We start from the raw sequence: 20640 nt of genomic DNA on the forward strand, positions 1-20640 counted from the left end.
AAAAAACCTCTGCTCTAAAGTGTTGTTGATCCCTCCCTCCCATTACCCCCATCGCAAAATGCAAACAAAACAACAAACAGAAACAAACTCCGCAACAAATAGATATATTTATATATAATATATATTTACTCTTTAAAAATAGAACTTCAGTCTAGATACTAACATCTGTACAAACTACAAAAATAAAATTTTAATATAAATAATTTATATGGCATGACATTAACATTTTTTTTGAAATAAACTACAAACCAATGCAGGAGCTCCCCCTCAACCCTCTCCCTAAAAACTCTGACAACACCTAGCTGTCTATGCTCAGGTCATGTAAATGGTGCTTTGCTGTTTTTTTTTGTTTTGTTTTTTTTTTTGCTTAAGTATTCACAACTGAATGGTAGCTACTTTACTTTTCTTCCATATTTACAAAGAAACCAAAGCTGCCACTTAAATAAATGACATGACATGACAAGTTTTCCCTGCAATTTAACCTGGCAGTGATGAGACCAATACTGAACAACAATGACGACTTGATAAAGCAAATTATTAAATGAAAACACTAAAAATGACAAAACATGTAACGTGGCACACATGAGGTTTAGATTAATAAGAGGAAATTAAAATGTGAACAGAAGAGAAGTCAGAGCAGGTTGAAGCACTAAGAAGTATAAACTAACTCTGTTAGGCAGAGCCAGCTCATATAAAGTCATAAATGCTAAAGATACCTTATTGATAATTGCACAGGGTCACAACATGAACATGTTACAACCCTCAAGCAGCCAGCAAAGAAAAACTAAAATAAAACTAAAAAAATTGCTCCCTTTGCATTAAATTTAATAATTCCCTTTCAAAATAATATGAGTAGGTGAATAACACAGTTGTCATCCAAAAGGTGACAAATGTTCACTTACTGTCGAGCTTACAAAACTGCAAAACAAAAATCTTATCACAGCTCCTTCAAGTAGTTTAAAAACTGCAGACGACAATAGATTATTAACATGAAATATGAATTAACTATGACCTATTTATGAACAACCATCAGTCTACTGCTGCTTCCTGACAAACACTCAGTGAGATAAGACGAACATAATACTGAGCTCTGAATGCTGTGATAATAAGGATAAGGGTGATACTAAAGGCACGGCGGCTGCTCAAACAGGATCTGCTGTTCAAGCCTTTAACAGTGCACACTGTGACACGGTACATCCACATTTAAACATACAACAGAGGGTGTGTCAGATACAGAACATCTCACAGTGTAGCACTGTGAGCAAATTTTCTAATTATTCATTATTTTGACTTGATGGGGGGGTGAGGGGGGTACTGCATTTTTAAGGCAAATCACTTAAAATTATTTTGAAGTGTAGCAGCAAAAAAAAGGAAAAAAAGAAAAAAGAAACAATACAAATAGAGATAAAACACTGACCATGTATGTTCAATAGTCTAATATCTTAATAACATCTCACTTTTTGTGGACACTTTTTACATATAACACATTTCATATTCTGTACACTGTGGAGAAAAAAAACAACCGCCCCACAAACAAATAATCTTTTACATCTGAACTTTTACACAAGAGTATACCCATGTTATACAGTACTCTTTTAAATAGCTTCCCTCTTTTTAGTATTAAAATATATACTCATAGATTTATATAATTCTTAAAACAAGTCATTTTTTTATATGTCCATGAAATAAATCCTCTCCTTTTTTGTGTGAAGTCTATGTACAGTTGAGAGTTCAAGATGTGACGCCATGTGACGCGAAAGGCATCAAGGTGCTCTGTGAAGCAGCAAGAGACTCGAAGTGAGTAGGTATGATGTGTGAGAGGAGTCTAGCAATCTTTGGATGCCTGGATCCTCAACCCACCTACAGCAAAGACAGAAGAAACACATGGATTAGATATTTATATATTAGTATCTAAACAAAGACACTGACAAATGAAGGTTGTAAAAGTAAAATTTTCATTGTCTCTTAACGGTTACAGACTGTTTGGCTGACTCACCTTGTGTCTTGCCATGCTGATGCTCTGTCTGGCTCTGTGTTGCTTCTATATCCTGGAGCTCTAGTGAGTCTCTCTTACATGAAGAAAAGTTTGTTTTGTCACTATAAGTCCTCTTAGTAGCCTCGAAACAGTCCGACTCACTGTCCGTGTCAAAACCTTCATGCATGTAGCCTTGGTATGCTGCCCCCGGCAAGGTCGGGTGCACAGCTACTGTCACTGATGCTGTGGCTGTAACCATGGTAACAGGTCCTCCATTGGAACCTTGCTGTGAGGGCAGGGCAGAGTTGCTATTGCTATAGCTGTGCCCTTTAGTCCTGTTTGGCTGAGGTCCTCTGCTGTTTTGAAGCCTGGGGCCACTTTGAGAAGTCCTCCCAGAGAAATGAACCCTGTCACTGGGCAAATGCTGGCTGGATGGTGCCTGGAGCCTCTGGAGCCCCGGCTCCTGCTTGTTTCCATCCCAGCACGTAACCTGGGAGCTTAGCGTTGACTGTGGATGGTGAGAGGGTTCACTTGATGGTTCAATCCTTGCTCCATGACCTGTTGTATTTTCTTTGAATGGCTTCACCACCTACAGGAAAAAAACAACGTGTTTAATCATTTATATTCTGACAAAACACACAACTTCTTGGAACACTTTGAAGTAAATGTATTAACTGTGTGCTCATGTAACGTACCGTGAGCTTGGGGAAGCTGGGGTTCTTGCTGGCTTCCAGCAGGATGTGAGATGTAGCAGGTGGAACACTGGTGTGTGATGCTATGTATGTGCTCCGGTCACAGTACTTGTAATCCTCCTCCCCAATGCCTGAAGTTGTGGTCATCTCAGAGTAATACTCTGAGTCTGATGACTCTGAAAATGCCTGTGGGTGAGATGATCTGGGATTGTGATGGCCTGTGTAGTACCCATGGTGGGTCATTGGTGGAGGCAGTGGAGGTTCGGGGGACGGGGTGGGCAGGCGGCTGGCGTTATCAACTGGGGTAACCTCAGCTGGAGGTCCCATCATGGAGAGGAGGACTGGCAGGAGCACCAAGCCATTTAGCATTCCCAAAACAGTCAGGATGGCGAGCACAGCAAAGAAATACCTACAAGAAAAAAGAGATATTTGTTAAGATTAAGCATCAAACTAAAAGACAATTGTAACAACTTGAATCACTATCATTTTGCCTAAAACAAGTTGTAATGGTTCAGTGTAGTAAAAGAAAATGACAAAGCAATGACAATAGTCACATCTTTACACTTAGCTGGTTGCATCTGCAATTTATTATCTCAGTTGCTCTAGTCACTGAATTTTAGCTGAGATCAGTCAATAACCCAACACCTCTGTGTTTATTCTGAACAGCTTTGCCAACCCTTCACCTACAGCCTGCATTAGCTCCATCACATATACATATAAAAACACACACAAAGTGCAAATATCCAGATACATAGTCATAGGGAGCCACAACTCATTTAAATGTGTTTTCCTTTGCATCTTAAGATTTTAGGGATTTGGCTAAAGTTCAGATGATTTAGATTTAAAGCTTCAGTTAAACTCATGGCACTTTCAAACAAAGTGGCAAGCATTAAATATTTGACACTAACCTTAATTTGAAGGAATTTCGTATTTGACATAACAAAAAAAATAACATACACACATGTCCGAGCACAATTCCACACACACACATAATTGGCACATGAGGAAGGGAAGTAGCTCAGTGGAAGAAGTCAGGGAAAGCCCAGTGTTTGTGTATCAAAGGCAGGGGGTGGGGGGCAAATCTGATTCCCTGCTCAGTCCAACTAAAACACGCTTTGATGCCTCCACTGCTGCTACAAGACTTACTCTAGCTCTGTTTTTCACTCAGTGTGTGTGCATGTGAGTGTGCATGTTTTTTTGCGTGTGTGTGCATCTCAGTGGAGCTCTGAGGAGGCCAGGGGTGGAGGCAGGCCACAAGAAAGAGCTCCCCAAGAAAATTAGAGAGGGCTCCACTTAAACACTAACAGAAAGCAGAGAGAGAGAGAGAGAGAGAGAGAGAGAGAGAGAGAGAGAGTATGATGCTAACCACCAGCCAGACTTAAAGAGGTAAAGAAAAAGAGGAAAAGAATGATTGTAGCAATGAAGGAAAAGCCAACAAGGACAGGGCTAATAGCTACAGAGTCTTCTGGAAACATGCTTCTGTCCTGAATGGACTACCACATCGACTATTACAACTACTTAACTTGACAAAGGTCAATCTTCAGGAAAAAGTTCATGGTTTCTGTATTGGGTGTGATTTCATTCTCTTGGAACCTCACAACTTCTTTTCCCCACTCTCTCACATTTTTCCCCTTCCTCACTAACCACTGTCCTTGTTTTCTTCCTTTATCAAGAGCATAACACACGTCATCTTAACCAGTTTTGACAAAACGCTTCAAGGAGATAATTTCAGTTTCTCGCTCTTTGCTCAAACCGCAACTGTCTTTCAACCACACGCAGACATTCAATTGGCGTGCTTAATCAAATGAAAGCACGTTCAGATGAAGGCGATGAAATCACGACTAGGATATCATCATTTTTACAGTACAGATTGCCGGAAAAAAAAAAAAAAAAACATGTGAAGAGTGAGACAGAAAAAAAGAGAGTGAGACGTTGGTGGGACCTCCAACAGCGTCTCACTGTTAGGAATTCTGTTGTTTATATAAACTGTAATCTTTTCCATTCGTTGTGAGGGCCTGGGGAGTCGTGTGTATATGTGTGTGAGAAAGAAAGCGTAAGTGTTTACATGACTCTACATATGTGCATTTCTCCTTGTGTATTTGTCTGTGTGCATGCATATGTGCCCTGCATGTGTGTGCATGCATGTAAGTGTATGTGTGTGAGAGAGGACTTTGAGCAGGGCTGAATTAGGCTTGCTGTTTATTCAGTGCATTACAAGGCCAGGAGATGTTTACAGCAGTATATTTATGCTGCTCCCCAGCTAGCCAGCTCTGGCTTGCCCCATTCACCCGACCACAGCTACAGCTACAGCTAAACAAGACCTCCAACAGAGATACTAGACCCCTATGTCTTTCTTTCTCACCCATCTTCTGAATAAAGAAAGGCGACAAGAGAGAAACAAAATGCTCCCTTAGTCCCAATCCTATTTCTTATTATTGGTATATTCAGCGATGTTTCTGTCTCTTAAGGTATTTACAGTGTTTTATCCATTCAACCCAACATAATAGAGGAGTTATTTATCTAACATCCATTTACCCACCCACTAGGATGTCGTATCCATGCAAGAAAGCCACCCTCAGAGTATTTCTCCTCCTCTCCCTTCTCTCCCTACTTCTGTCTCTGTTTCTGCAGAAAAACTGTGCTTTTTATGTCACGGAGGCCTGCTGCAGTCAGTGAGCTCAAGGTTGTGGTTTCGGGTTTGGGCCGAGACCACATTCAGCTGAAAAACATTGAGCTATTCGCCTTTTTTCCACTCTGACCATGAAACATTGGTAGAAAACACACGCACACACATGAAAGAACATATACGGACAATTCTTATGTGCTCGCTCTCTCACAAACATAAAGGGGGGGGGGGGGGGGGCATGTCTGTTGGTGGGCTACAGACTATCTGCCTGGCTGACCAGTTCAAATTTAGTTCCACTTTTTATTACGGCACCCAGCATGGAGGGAGAGAATGCCAAAATGGATGATAGGAATTTTTACAGATTCCCGCATGTGTGTATGTGTGTGCGAAAGACACGGAATGAACGAGAGTGAGAGACACCACCCAGTGGGTAGCAGAACACTTCCATGTTTACGAGCAGCTGCTACACACCCTTGATGTTTTCCCCATTTGTTGTGCTCTGAGGTTGGAGAGACGGATGTGTGTGTGCTCAGAGTGACAGAACCAGGTGCATATTCGTCAGTGTGTATGTATGTATGTGTGTGTGTACATAAATAGGGGTCTAACACTTCCACCTGCATGCACCCCTGACCCCCCACAAGGCTCCCTCCAGTCCCTAAGTGAGGCTAGACAACTGGCACCACACACACACTCTTTCACACATAGCAGTGGTGTAAAACCAAAACACTGCTTCTTCTGAAGGTAACATATGGGCTGTGAAGGGTGTGGACACAACGGCTGCTTAAGCGAGTACTATCATCACATAGGGAGCATATGTGAATTTCACCTGACTTGTCATACACACATTACAGAACTACACAAATGCACACACAGCAATCTTACCTCATGATGAAGTCAAACTCTGACCCTGCCAGCATGAGAACACCCAGCAGTGTGGAGATCGCTCCGTCAACCACCGGGGCGAACATGTGCTCCAGAGCCACCGCTGAGCGCTTGTTTCTGTTGCCAATCGCTGTCAGGAAGCCCTGTGGTGGAGGGAGAGGTGGGGAAAAGAAATGAGTTGGAAATCTTGCCGATCACACAAAACTTGTGCTTGCGGCCCGGCTTGGCACACCGTGGAATTCCTGCGTTTGGTTTTGTTGGGGATATACGCTACAAAACTGTACACTTTGCTAGAAATCAGGGTTAAAGCTGCCAGCATGAAGCAGGGATCCAAAATCTTAACGCTCCTAGTAAATCTTTAATCGCACTAATTTGACCTTAATCACTTTATGTTTTTGACAATAAGCTATGGGAGCCATTATATCTAAATAGCCAAATAGCAATTCAAACCTCAGTAATAAGAAAATACATTCATTACTAATCATTCATACCATTAGTCGTGCTTATGAATGTATTTAGGAGAAGTGTCTGAAACTGTGAACGTACCAGAGCAATGTGAACAGTGAACTCCACTCCGATGCCCACTGAGGCGATCAGGATGACCACAGGGATGGCACTCAGCTTGATGCCAATCAGACCCATGATGCCAAACAGCTCCACTGTCATCATGGCCAAGATAAACACCTAAATGGAAGACAAAGATGGAAAGTGTTGGGTTTTAATTGCTAATAATACAAAAACTTTTGGACAATGAGACAAATCAGCAGTAAAACAGAGTAAGAGCAACTATGTTGATCTGCGTTGAGCTCTTCACCCGACACAATCTTTGACCTGGGCATAGGATCTCGACCACATGGCATCAAATTTCACAACCTAAGGCTAATACCATCCCTCTTCCTTCCCTCATTATTCTCTTCTTTCCCAGAGGTGGTTAAAATGACAGACAGCACCCAGGCTAACACATTAAAGGCATTCTATCACTCCTATGATGTCATAGCTATGTGAATGTTGAAAAATGACCTTGTTTTTCACAATATAGCAGTCTAAATTGCTTACTTTATTGTTTCCTACATTTTGATCCATATATGTATCTAACAAAGTGTTTTAATTTGCTAATACCTTTAGAGTAAATGTGCGAGGTTTATGTTAACCGCAATACAAATAGCAACAACTAGCCTCTAAAAACATGAAGGGGCGCAGGCTTCCTGGCTGACAGGAGCTTTTGATCACCGCAGGGGCTCAAAGCTAGGGCACAATTAATTTGGAAATGATAAAAGCCGTTTTACTGCTCGACCACATACAGGCTGGATGAAACCTTAACAGACTGATGCCTGGAAACCATACATGCATGTAGCTGTGCCTCTCTCTCTTTTTGATGAGATTGTGTTGTGTTACTGTCTCAATCAGTGCTGCTAGGGGCCGCTACTTAAATTAAACACATTCCAACTGAAACTGGAACTGTTGTTGTGCTACACTCCAGCCCCCCAAGTGGTTGTGGATATGTGGATTTGTGTATATGTGTATGTGGGACCACCGGTCGCACCAGCTTGTGTGTGAAACGTTTTCCAAGTGCTGAATGGTTAGACTGTCTCTCTCTCTAACACACACACACATAGACACACACACTCCCACATATCCCTGATGGATGGGTTGAGCAGGCCAAGGTCGCAACTGGGCAGATCTGTCCTGTCCTCAAGTCTCTCTCTTTCCATCTGACAAAGGCTGTAAGGGAGTTGGAGGTAGAGGCTTCAGGAGGGCAAAGCCTTTCTCGCTCCTTTGCATTTCCTTTTCTAAGGCCGACCCAGCCTACATTAGAATGACAAAGGTCCCCGTATGTGTGTGTGCGCACTGGCCCTCCGCAGAGAAAAAGGGGCCCCCAAGACAGAGTTATTGAGCTGTGCTGAGAAGGGTGAGAAGAAAGTGGGAGGACGACTAAAGGGAGAAAGGTACTAATGATGTTGTTGAGGTAGGATGAGGCAGAGAGAGGCAAGGAATGCGATAGGAAGGATGTGATAAGTAGGTAAAGGAAAAGTGATGTTGACTTACAATGATGCCAGCGGTCCAGGGGTTGAGCAGGAGAATGGCACAGACCAGGAAGGTACAAGCCAGCACCACACTGATTGACAGAAGGAACCAGTGTCGGAGGCCAATGTACTGCTCCCAGAACAGGAAGGGGTAGCCGTTAGGGTAGTTGAACACACCCTTGCGGCTAAACTCATCGCAGATGGCCCGCACACTCTCAATTGCTTCCACAAAGTCGCTGGCCTGCCGAAGACCATTCAGGTAAAAGGGGAACTGAGCAAACTCCAGAGGCTCTGCAGCTGGAACTGTGAGGGTGGAAACAGAGAGAGGGGTCAAATCATGTGCTATTCTTAATGTTAATGCCAGAAAATTTAGCTTTGCAGTGTTTAGCAGACTAAGACATAAAAGCCCGCTTTCCTGTTCACAGTATGACATTAGACATCTGTTAAGTACAAAAGCCTGCTTATTTTGCATGGAAGGCCAAGATAATTTGTTTTTAATGGGATACTTACTACGCAGATTCTCCCCTGTGGTGTCGTACTTATCATGAATCCACTCTCTGGGATGTGGGTAGAAGTTGGCCTGGGATGCAGCATAGCCCAGAGGATCATTACTGACCCAAACTGTCAGGTAAATATAAAACACCTCTGGAGGAATCAGACCCTCTGCATCCACCAGTCGTCGAGAAAGCAACTACAGAACAAAAAAAGATTTTTAAAAAAAATTGTAAAATGCTACACTCATCATCCTAAAACAACCAGTAAATGTAGCTTTATCTGATGCCACACACAGAGGTAAGCTCTTGTAGTTCTTATAAGACATACCTGGCTGTAGTTGAAAGGCTCTTTCTTGGAGCCGGTCTGGATGAGGAGCTTGTATGCCAGAGCTCCATCCTCAGTCCCGTTGCGATAGCTGTCAGAGGTAATCCTGCTTGCCTGCCAGTCGGCATCAAAAGCAGCCTGAAGACCTGTGTATGAGAAAAAACACATAGATGAGAAATTATTATTGCGGTTGTCATTCATAAAAAGTGTAATTTCTGTTTTGACTAAAAAGTGTGCAGTGATGACGGAAATAAAAGATCAAGTTTCCTTTTGCATCATTTTTTTTCCCAGCTGGCTCTGATTGACCTGTTAGCTATTACTTCCTCCTGACTGGGCCTCTGACAAGTCCTAGCCTGAGGACACACACACACACACACACACACACACATGCAAAGATAACCTGTGACCCTAACCCGTCTACTGCACCACCCCTGAGTCCAGGTGAATAGGGGTAAACAGCATGACTGAACTTTCCCTCACCCTTCACACATTCTCACCCCCACACTCACAACCATTTCACTTCTGTCCTTGTAAAATGCACACCTGAAAAAGCCTGTTGCGCTCTACCGGATTCTGACATCATTATCAAAAGCCCTCAGGGAAAAGGGGCGTAAGTTATTACCTGACTCACACATAAAAATAACATTACTAAGCCTGACTTCTTACCTCTGAGCCAGTCCTGGAAGTAATGCAGCCACATGCGGGGTAGTTTGTTGTCGCTGTCTCTGACCACGTATCTAACAGAGTTAAAGGCGTTGTGCAGCTGAATCAGCAGCCTTTGTGACCTGGCGTAATCGAATCTGTCCATCGTCACCAGGTACATGTTGTAGAAAGAGAAATACTTAAACTGGGCGTCAATGAAATCATATTCCTTGGTGTCCCGAGGCACAATGTCTGTTAGATAGAGTCCATCGTGCACCATGGTGGTCCCATAAAGACTAAGGCCGAGGAGGCCCAGGAAGAGAACCACCACGATGGCTTTGCTCTTGGGCTTCAGGAGCAGAGGGGCGTATTTTTCTCTGGCGAAACTTGACAGGTTCCAGTGCAAGAATGGGAGCGGGACACACTTCTTTCCCGACTTGGAGTCCTCAACCTGGGCTAAGAGGTCCCGGGTGGAGCTGGAGGTAGGAGTGAAGAGCTGGGAGCCATAGGGGTCTGGCACAGAGGTGGAGGAGGGGGAAGGTGTGATGGCTAGACGAAAGGTAAAGAGAATAGTTTTAAAATACGTGTGGTCTGTTTAGCTTTAAAAATAGAAAAAAAATGACAGCGCTCCACTTACCTTGAGCCTGGGAGGTGGGACACACTATAATAGAAGCGGGGCTGGTGGAAATCTGGGATGTAGGTGGCAGGATTGTGACAATATGCTGGCCTGCTGCATCACACTGTGTAAACGCCTGCACTGTGGTGGTGATTTGGGTACTGGTGGTGATGGTCGACCCCGTTGTGTACTGGTGTGTGTGGGCCCTTGGTGTTGTAGGTGTGTGTGACTGTTCTCCTGCATCAGACAACTCATGCGGAGACAGGTGGATGACACGATCTGAGCAAGGGCTGTACAGGCAGCAGAGGACATCCAACCGCTTGTCCTCACGCCGATGGAGGTCCAGACTGAGGATGGCGGGGAAGATGAGCAGCACCATGGCGAAGTTAAACACAACCACAATGGCCGCCTACGGGAGACAAAATGAGAGTTACATACTTTAAAAAGATAGATAAACAAAGTGAGGAAAGCCAGACATCTATATGTAAAATTACACCCAGTAGGGAGACTCAGGGCTCCATCGTTTCCTAAGTATCACAGACCACAGCCCTGAAAATAAAGAAAAGGCTTCACCAGCCAGGAATACTAAGCGGGCCAGGAGGGGAGAAAGACAGAGAGAGAGAAAGAAAGAAAAGAGTGCCAGAGAGAAAGAACTGCAAGAGAGAATGAGTGAATGGAGCGGGGGGGGGGGGGGGGGGGTATATATGTTACAAGTCAGAGCAGAGCCATCACCCTTCACCACTACTGCCACTGCCTCCAAGCTCACCCCACCCCCTGAAGTTGACATTCTAACTGGCTGTGGTTTCCAGTGTGCGTATGTGTTTGTGTGTGTGTGCTTGTGAGTTTCGGACCACCCACAGTTAGTTACAGATCAGAGCAAACCGCCTTGACGGGTAGTGATATACTGATCCACTCCACCCTCCCTCTCTTGTCTTCTCTTTACGTCTACCCCGTTCTGTCTGCTCATCACTCTCTTTCCTCTAATTATTTCGTAAAACAGGCAAAAACTCACACATACACAGAAAATATGCACACCCCGTAGGTGCTGTAATAAAACTGGTAACAAAGGCTCCGAATAAATGTCACTACTCTTAAGTTATCTCTTTCCTTTTCAAAGGAGCCTCAGGCCTTTGGTTGTGTGTGATTGTGTACATGTGTTTATGTCAGACATGGATGTAACATACCTGCAAAGAGAAAGCTCGCAAAGCGGGGATGGGTACGAGAGCAGCCATGAAAAAGGCGATCATGTTGTTGATGGAAGTCAGAGCCACGCTGGTGCCTGTGCGGCGTAAACAATCGCCTGTTCGCTCCTAGAAGATAAACATTGACACAGGTAAGGAAGTGAGTAGAGGAAGAGACGAGGACAGAAGAGGAGAGGAAAGGAAAGGAGAGGTGGGAAGGTACCTTAAAGGGGATGTTGCTTTCAGCCTCTGTGAAGGAGTGAGCCAACAGAAACATGTCATCCACACCAATCCCTAGCGCCAGGAAGGGAAGCACCTGGGATGGGAAATACATCAAAAAGAACATATGCTCAGAAATCAGCATTTGTAAACTGTGGCACCAAAATCTGGGTTTGGAATTCTACATTAAGAATAAGATTTGCACTAAACGCTATGAAGTGTTTAGATTTAGTCTTGTGTTTTACCTGTGTGGTGGCAGCATTAAAGGAAAGGCCAAGCAGGGAGCAGAGACCCAGTCCTGCAGCCACTGACAGAGCCACAAGCAGGACCCCCGCCAGACCCACGGCACCCTGGGATTTAGCACAGTCCCATCGCAGCATGGTCACACAGGCGTAGGCCAGCTACACAGGAGATGACAATCTTCAGTGACAGAACTTTAAATAAAAGACAAATGTAATAATAACATTAAATCAGCGACTCACCATCAGCAGGTATCCCCCGGCGACCCTTATGACACTGACATCAGAGAAGGACTTCATAATGTCATTGAGGGTGGTAGTGGAGAACGCATGGATGGACTGAGTGGAGTTAGTTGGAATACTCTGGTGGACCACCTGTGGGATTAACATCAATCATTTGTCAAAGAGTCCCAGCTAAAACAGATCCATCTTAAAAACATTAGCACCAACTCTAGCTTATCCACATTTAATAGGCAGCTGATGAAAGGTTAAACATGCACTAGATTTGCTCTATAATTTACAAATAAGCTATCAAAATAAGGATGTTTAAAGCACCAGGATGATGCCTACATGCTCTAGTAAGCCTAATGATTCTTCTCTTCTTTCCATATTTTAACAGCCCCTTTGAAATGTGCATGTGTGTGAAAGTGTGTGTGCTAGCATGTGTGTACGTATGACAACTGAGGAGTAATGAGCACAGATGCCAGAGGTTGTGAGGTCAAAGGTGAAAGGGATGGGATCAAATAGCTTGGAAGGCTGCTCTCTCTACTCAATGCCATGGATTGACCAAGGCTCCTGAAAGCTTTTTACCTGCGAGCAATTAGTCATCACTCATAATCTCACATAGATCTGTTCTTGTTCTTTAATGTGTCAGGAGGAGGTCCGGCGTCTCTGTCAGTTTGTATTTCAGTTTGCTGCCCCTCCTCCTTTGCACATGTTGGTTGTTTCCCTCTTTCCATCTCTCCTTACTCTCACTGTGGTGGGTGTCAGCTATCACAGCAACAGCTTGTTCCTATAACTAGGGCTCTGACAGAGAAAGATGACTGGCCTACCACATATACACACACCCACACATACACACCTACTGCCCTGGTGTGCCCTGTGATTCGCTTTACAAGGCAGCTGAAGACTGATGGAATTCAGACACTGCAGAGTAAGGCTCACGCAGTGTCTCTGAGTGTGTGTGCATGTGTGTGTGTATGTGTGTGAGTGTGTAAACCAAAGCAAAACAAAACTGCAAAGGGACAAGGAAATGCCTCCTCATTTTTCATCTCTTAGCTCTTCTCAGTTACTACTAAAAAAATATCTCAACTCCTGTCCTGACTTTCCCTCAAGGTGTTTGTGCTGTTGCATTATGAGTGTATATGAATGCACACAAATTAAAAGTACATGTACACACCTCCACAAATTTCCTTTGCCAGGACTCAAGGATGGCGGTGGCCTTTTCTTCATTCCAGTTGATGTCATGGATCTCGTAGTCGTCTTTAAAGTGCTCATACAGCTGCTTAGGACTCATCAACAGGAACATGGTTTGGAGAGCCTCCGCACTGCAAACACACACACACAAACACACACACATTAGTTTAAGACACTCTAGAGATGTCAGGCTACAAACCTGGTTTATTACGTGTTGAGTTGATATGAAACCTCAACTGGATCGTCCATCTCAGCACAATGAAAATCATGTTGTCGGGCGGTTAAGATGTTTACGGTATCCCTTTACCACACGTGAACATGTCTTTCTGTGAATGGCTATAGGCAGGTGTTGTTTCTTCTACAATTTGTCTGCCTGCCTACTGTCTGCCAGTGTAAACAGCTAAAAGCAGGTGTTATCTAGTCTGTCTGTCTGCTGTGCTCTAGGCTGTGATCCCAGATGTCCTCAGGTTTTTTTGGCACGGCCACAGTGAGCAGTAGTGCTGCTCAAAATGTGAAAGAAATGATCGTAAATCACATCCAAAACGTAAGTGTGGCTCTTGCAGATGGGACTGGAATCCTCTTTCATTCAAACCTCTGTTGGGCCTGTGTGGGTCATGATCTGGGCTCTGACCCAATGCTGTCACTCCATTTGTTTTGGCTATGGTTTTAAATCCAGTTGAAGTCGACTGGAAAAAATAAAACTCTAGAGAACGTCTTATTAAAGTCTTGGGATAGTATCAGAAAAATGTGGGTTGAAATGTTTTTTTTTCTTTTTCTTTGGTCCCTTATGCAAGAAATGTGTAGCAGGGTGGGGGGGCTTTATGTGGCTGTCAGTCATCTTTAATTGGCCTATCCTGGACCGGGGTCATGCAGGAAACTGATCCCTCTCGATACGAGGCATTCCTAGCATGTATATGCGACGTCATAAGGCTTTACGCAGATTCCACAGTCACAGCTCACAAACTGATGCAATCACACCCAGGTCTAACTGTTCCATCTTCCACTGAGACCAGAAGTAACTTATAATCAACTTTAACTAATGATCAGTGTCTGATATTCCTGTCTTGTGCATCACAGGACACACACCTCAGCAGAGCGTCCTGGCTGTTCTTGACCCGCCCTCCCAGGATCAGCTCCTCCTGCCAGTGCATGAACTTCCTGCTGAAACCATGGCAACCACCCTGGAGACGCCCAGCAATGTCAGGACTCTGAATAGAAGGGCAGCAGATGAACAGAAAGAAAAACAGAGAGAAATGGGAATGTTAGATTTGTCAGAGCCATTTGCCTTCCCTATACACAGCTGTTTTCTGTATGTAATGACAACTTGATGCTGATGTGTGTTTTTACCTCTCCGTGCTCCTTGTTGGGTGCACTAAGAGGACAGTCTAGGTCTGAGGGGTCTAGACAGGGTCTGTTCATGTAGGCATGTCCCACCTAAGGAATCAAAGAATGATACAAAAAAAAAACCTTAGAACATCGAAAAGCATGCAAGTAGGTCAGAATGTACGTAAATAAGTCATAAGTCATTCTTTCAGTTTATCAGTGTGTAGCTGTGTTCCCTACCTGGGCTTTGTCCAACATCTCCTTAAATCCCTCCAATGAGGTGAACTGACTCAGTTCCTCCATCAGCTTGACTGGATCAAGATTCATCCACTGGATGTCAGGCATACCCCTGGACAAAAAAGACACATTTGACATGATTATAAATCCAAACATACTCTATCACAACTTCATAAAGATGAGAAAAACCTGTAAAATAACTTAAAGTTTAAGACACTTTGAACCTGTCAGGTTTCAGGGCTCTGCTAATCTTTAGTGTGTAGAAGTATTTCTTTCAGGTCACTTTCATTCTCTCTCTGTTGCTGTGCTAGGCTATGCAGGAGGCTAGCTGCAGATACAGGATAAAAAAAGCGTTTATTATCCTGTTTCACGCTGCCACAATGCCCAGGGAAAAGGCACAGTTGCAGCCTACTCGCTTCCATTCCTCAATGTCCTGCACTGAGTCATAACGATTACCTCTGCCTCCCAAACATCTTGATAAGGAGGGAGGGAAGGGGATAGGGTGGGAGCATGTAAGGACAGGAAAAAGGTGAGAATGAGACGGGATGTACTATGTTAAATGGGAAAAAACATATTTCAGGTGATTTTTGCAAGAAAATCTCTCTCTCCTAAGGATAAAATCATATTTCATGAGCAGAACACTGATGGTTAGTTTCGTGGAGTAATAAATCTATACAAAACACACAAAATTAAGAATTTGAGATACATGTATTGACAAATGCTCTCAGCTTTTAAAAGAATCAAACACAACAATTTATACTCTATACTTTGTAATTACTTAGTAACTAAAAGTTGTGATGCATCAATAGAAACCACTTATATATGGATTCTACTGCACAGAATGTAAGAAAGAGGACCACACTGAGAAGAAAATAAAGAGAATCTCAAAGTATCTTGACTCTCCCTCCAATGGCTCATGAAGGGAGCTCCTCTCCTATTCCCACATACCAGGGTCCCTTTTGCTTCTGCTTGCAAAGACACACTCCTTTATCAGCTAGTTTTTGCTTGAGTGAACCAGGCCTGGGCCCTTTTTGTTTTTTCATAGATTGCTGCTCTTTGTTCTCCCAAGTTTTTTCTCTCTCTTCCCCACTCTCTTTCCCATTCTGCCTCTATCCCTCTTCCCCTTTATGTCTCTATCTCACTCTTTTTTTATTTTTTTGCATTTAAAACCAGGACTGAAATGAAGCAGAACTCGACTACAAATCCACAGAGAGACTGGCCTCGGTGACCACACCAATCTTTCTTTCAAAGTAAAAACCCCAATTAATAAATAACAACAGATGCTGTGTGATTTAAAAGAATACTTGAATGATGTGTGAATCATCAAAGACCCCCAAGTCCCTCTCTGCTGCTCTGCTTTCACACAAGCCAAGTGGGAGACGCAAAAGATGGGAAACTTGTGTTTGTTTCTGTATGCGCTGGCGTGTCATGCAACATACCCCTGTCAGTTCTAGACAGAAACATAAACAAATAGTTTGTTTGCAAAGAAACATCTGCTATGATCTAAACTATCTTTTATAAACGAAGGACTCAATTGAAATATCACTTCTGAAGATAGAAAAAAAAAGCTTTCTTTCACTGACTCAATTTCTCAAGAGAACTTTGTCCCCAAAAAAAAGGAGATGAAAAAAAAAAACTGAATCCGCAAATGCCTAAATACGCCCAGACTCCTCTGTTAACCATCTTGTAGCCTCTCTCTGTCTTTCTCGGGGGACTTGAGGCTTGAATACTGCCCATTTTATTTGTTGGACAACTTGGGAGCTGGGAGCCCGGGGCATTACCATGAGAATGCTGAGTGTTAGCCGTGAGCTGACAAAGCCGGCCCCCCTCCCTCCTCCAGGGCCCCTGCACTGATGGACACTCACTCGTAAACTGAAAGAATGCTTACCATTGTCTGACCCAAAGGGCTCCCCTGCCACCACCACCACCTCCCCGCCCTCCGTTCTACCAACCCACCACCCAGTTGCTGCCGCGGCCCTCTCCTCTCTCTCCATCCCTCACTCGCTGCATCTCTCCCTCGCTTTCTCTTTTTGAATGTCTCTCCCCCATCGCTGCTGTCAGGACACCCTCCTCCAGACCCTCTCTGGGCCCTAAAAGAACTCTATTACTGACCGCCTCTGTCAGTCACAGCGCCCACTGACACATTACTGAAAGCCCAACTGTATGTCTCCATCCTGCATGTGTTAAAAGTTACAGGCCCTTCCAAAATTTATCCTGCCCTGGAAATCAGATGGAAGCAATGACAGCAAAGGCACAGCCAAGGCGTTCGATGAAACGCGTATATGAAAAATAAGCTCAAATAATTCAAGACTTACGGTAAATAGGCGGAGCCTCCCTGTAGTTTGGCCCCCCTCCCAAAAACAGTCCAGCGGGGTGATTATCATACAGGGAAATAGCTTGTCAATCATCTGGTATCAGGAAATACAAAAGGAGCATAATTTACCACTCCGTAGTAGCAAAGCAACAGGTTAAAAAAAGGTTTATAGGCTTGTTTGTGCACTTACCCTTTCAATCATGACATTTTCTATGATGGGGACTCCTGATTTATAGCATATTTTGTTAAGATCCCATGATCTATAAAACAGAAGAAAGAAAAATACAATGAAAGTATTCTAACTAAAGACACTACACTAAGCAAGCAACTTAATTAAAAAAAATGCAAAAATTCACAAAGTGGTCAACTTACTTTCCAAACAATGACACCTGGACCTTGCTGGCAGACAGGGCAGCTTCCATATGAACTAGCAAAGCATCCTGGGTAAGAATATTGGTGCCCTCTTCTTTGGGGGTCTGGATTAGCATCTGTGAGGTAAAGACTGACTCCTCGCCCTGCTTCTCTCTGGTGTAACGAAGCTCCTGGCTTACCCGACTGCCCGCTGAAAAACAGAAAATAAAGGACTGATCGGTAAACCTGATAGATGGAGAGATTACTGAAAAGACAAATGTACAGATTTTGATCATTTAACTAGGTTTGCAGCATGTGTGTACATATGCACACACATTTACACGAGAACACACACATATATATCGACCAACGCCCTTGGCCCTCGCCAGTGTTGGTTTTGAAGGCACTTCACACAAGCCAGCGTCTGGCCAAGAGAAATGAGTAATACAGCTTCTCATTGGCTCCTTCTGTGAAACAGATGTGCCCTGTTAGTTAGGAAAACCAGCCTTCTGATGCCCCGAAACCCTTCACCACTCTACTCAGGGCAGCAGATACGAACACATCATAGGGTATAGATGTATGGAAATGTGTGTAAAAGATGAAGAGAAGAGAAGAGAAGAGAAGAGAAGAGAAGAGAAGAGAAGAGAAGAGAAGAGAAGAGAAGAGAAGAGAAGAGAAGAGAAGAGAAGAGAAAAGAGGAAGAGAAGAGAAGAGAAGAGAAGAGGAGAAGAGAAGAGAAGAGAAGAGAAGAGAAGAGAATAGAGAAGAGAAGGAGAAGAGAAGAGAAGAGAAGAGAAGAGAAGAGAAGAGAAGAGAAGAGAAGAGAAGAGAAGAGAAGAGAAGAGAAGAGAAGAGAAGAGAAGAGAAGAGAAGAGAAGAGGGCATTGACACACATCAAACTGAGAAAAAAGAATATAAAGAAAGAAAGGTGAACAGATTTGGAGAAAGAAATATGGATGTCAGAGGTGGTGATGAATAGAGAGAGATAGAGAGAAGATGAAAAAAACAGAGTGGGAGCTATGTTGTGCAGTGCAGCGGTAGACTCCAGCCCCCTAATTACAGGAGGTTGCCCTGAAAAGAGTTTGCCAGCCGGGGGGATCTGTGCCTGTGCCAAGTGGACATGAAACATGCCGCGCTGGATCACAGAGGGCCCGTCTGCCCCTCTCGCTGTCCCACTACATGACAACCCCAGAGAGGGAAAGAGAGGGAGGGAAGGGGGGATGTGAGATGAGGCCGTAGAAGTTAGGAAACAAGGGCTACCTCTTTCTTAATTCTAACCTTTAGTCACTCTTTTACTCACTGTCCCTGAGCTGCACTCCATCACGGCTTCACCTTTTTAGCATCTATTTCTCTCCTTCACTCCGTGGCTCCTGTCTCTATCTTTCTTTCTCTTCATCTGTCTCTCTTTTCCTTTCTTTCCCTCATGCTCTCTGCACCTCCCCCAGCCCAGAGCTGGCTCCTATAATTGATGGGGAGAAAGAAAAAACAAACTATTCAGCCTCTGCCGCGAAAGTGTGAGATCAGGTTAGAACTCTGGGCCTCGGAGACGCAGCCCAATATTTCTAGGCTTCACTTTCAAGGCTTTAATTACCTACACAGGGCCTGAGCATATCAGGTCACCTCATTTATTTGCAGTCTAGGGTGTCTTTTTTGAGTGTCTGGCTCAGTGCATCGCAAAAAGAAAATACCTCAAAATTGGGCTTGTTCTTGTTGGATAGTGTTTTCAGAGTTTAAATTTGAGAAGTATTTATAACGCTTTCCAATAAAAAAGATTTTAAGACAGTTAGAGATTACTGCGTTTGAGGAAATTACATTTTCAAGATTTTTTTATTTATTTTTTTACAAGAGTCAAAGTAAAGATTTTGTATCATTATAAAAGAGGTTGCTTGAGATGCTGACTTTATTTTATTGCTAAACTTCTCACACTCATCCTTAAAGCAGAAAGGATTCAAGTCACTTTACTCACACTGTCAAAGAACATGTTTTTAGAAAGTCTAAGTTCTCCCATGATTCCACTTAGTTTCCGTGCCACACAGATTTCTAATCAAAAAAGGCTACTACAAAATGGAACCCTTTTCGTTCAAGGACCTCTTTGACATCTGTTAAACCTTTTTTGACATTTCGTATGTTAACCTCTGCAGCGTGGGGTTTTGATCCCAACAGGAATTGGGTGGCTCGGAGAGACTCTGGCTCTGTAATTACAGGCCTCCTGAAGTAAATTATAGCTATTTGTGTCTCGTTCCTCCCATCTGGACCACCCAGGCAGCCAGTGCTCTCTCTCTCTCTCTCTCTCTCTTTCTCGCCTTCTCTTCTCAACCCTTGGTCCGGCCCCAACCACCCAAATCTGAGCTTCACACTACTCTGCTCAGTTCACCACTCACTCCAGAGAGCGGACTTGTCCTTTCTTTTTTTGGGCCTAAATATCTTTTAATACCCTGGCTTCTCTTTTCCTTTTCCTCCCTGTTTTCTCTTTCTGCCTCTGTCTCTTTCTCACTATTTTTCAATTCCCCCTACCCTCTCCCTGTACTCAGACTGCGCTCCACACATCCTTAAAGAGACAGTTCCCGGAAATTTTCCCACCCTGGGAAGAAAGCGCCTTTGAGGGTGGAAAACACCCCAGTGGCTGGTGATGCATTTTGCCACATAAAATATTAGTCTGTTTGGCAATATGACCAAAATTAACAAAAGAAATCCATACAAACAACGTCAATTACAACTCTTTCTTTGGATGTTTTTGAGAAACCCTATTATCATCTCAACAATCCTAGCAAACAACTTTATTTTGATGTGTTCAACGTGCAACTTCCTTTACTAGCTTCACCACTGAAAGCACCTAAGAAGTTAGAAAAGTGATAAACAAGCAAAAAGACACGACAAGTAGTGACATGGTTTTACGGCTGAGATTGTACAGATGTAATGTTTCAGTGTGCATGGATGTGCGGTGTGTGTGTGTGTGTGTGTGTGTGTGTGTGTGCAGCCATGTAAACACTGAACCCTGTCTCCACCAGCCTCAGTCATTTCCTCTCCACCTGACCCTTCCAGCCCAGGAGCTGAACATGCAGAATCCCTTAACTCTGTGAAATG

General features: G+C 43.7%; 1 protein-coding gene across 1 annotated transcript in view; it reads right to left on the reverse strand.

The window, feature by feature from the left end:
• Window positions 1-316: 316 nt before the first annotated feature.
• Window positions 317-20640, reverse strand: part of ptch2 (patched 2) — a 28315-nt gene continuing 7991 nt past the window's right edge. Inside the window, 22 exon segments of the mRNA XM_030161183.1 lie at window positions 317-1860; window positions 1997-2564; window positions 2671-3076; window positions 6176-6318; window positions 6722-6859; window positions 8222-8502; window positions 8710-8890; window positions 9022-9164; window positions 9685-10209; window positions 10298-10685; window positions 11461-11586; window positions 11681-11773; window positions 11922-12077; window positions 12159-12290; window positions 13315-13462; window positions 14418-14539; window positions 14679-14765; window positions 14895-15003; window positions 17207-17241; window positions 17243-17299; window positions 17396-17465; window positions 17578-17767. Of these exon segments, the coding sequence (XP_030017043.1) occupies window positions 1826-1860; window positions 1997-2564; window positions 2671-3076; window positions 6176-6318; window positions 6722-6859; window positions 8222-8502; window positions 8710-8890; window positions 9022-9164; window positions 9685-10209; window positions 10298-10685; window positions 11461-11586; window positions 11681-11773; window positions 11922-12077; window positions 12159-12290; window positions 13315-13462; window positions 14418-14539; window positions 14679-14765; window positions 14895-15003; window positions 17207-17241; window positions 17243-17299; window positions 17396-17465; window positions 17578-17767 (4133 nt within the window). The 3' untranslated portion in view covers window positions 317-1825.

This window comes from Sphaeramia orbicularis, chromosome 17 (assembly GCF_902148855.1).
Source record: "Sphaeramia orbicularis chromosome 17, fSphaOr1.1, whole genome shotgun sequence".
NCBI lineage: Eukaryota > Metazoa > Chordata > Actinopteri > Kurtiformes > Apogonidae > Sphaeramia > Sphaeramia orbicularis.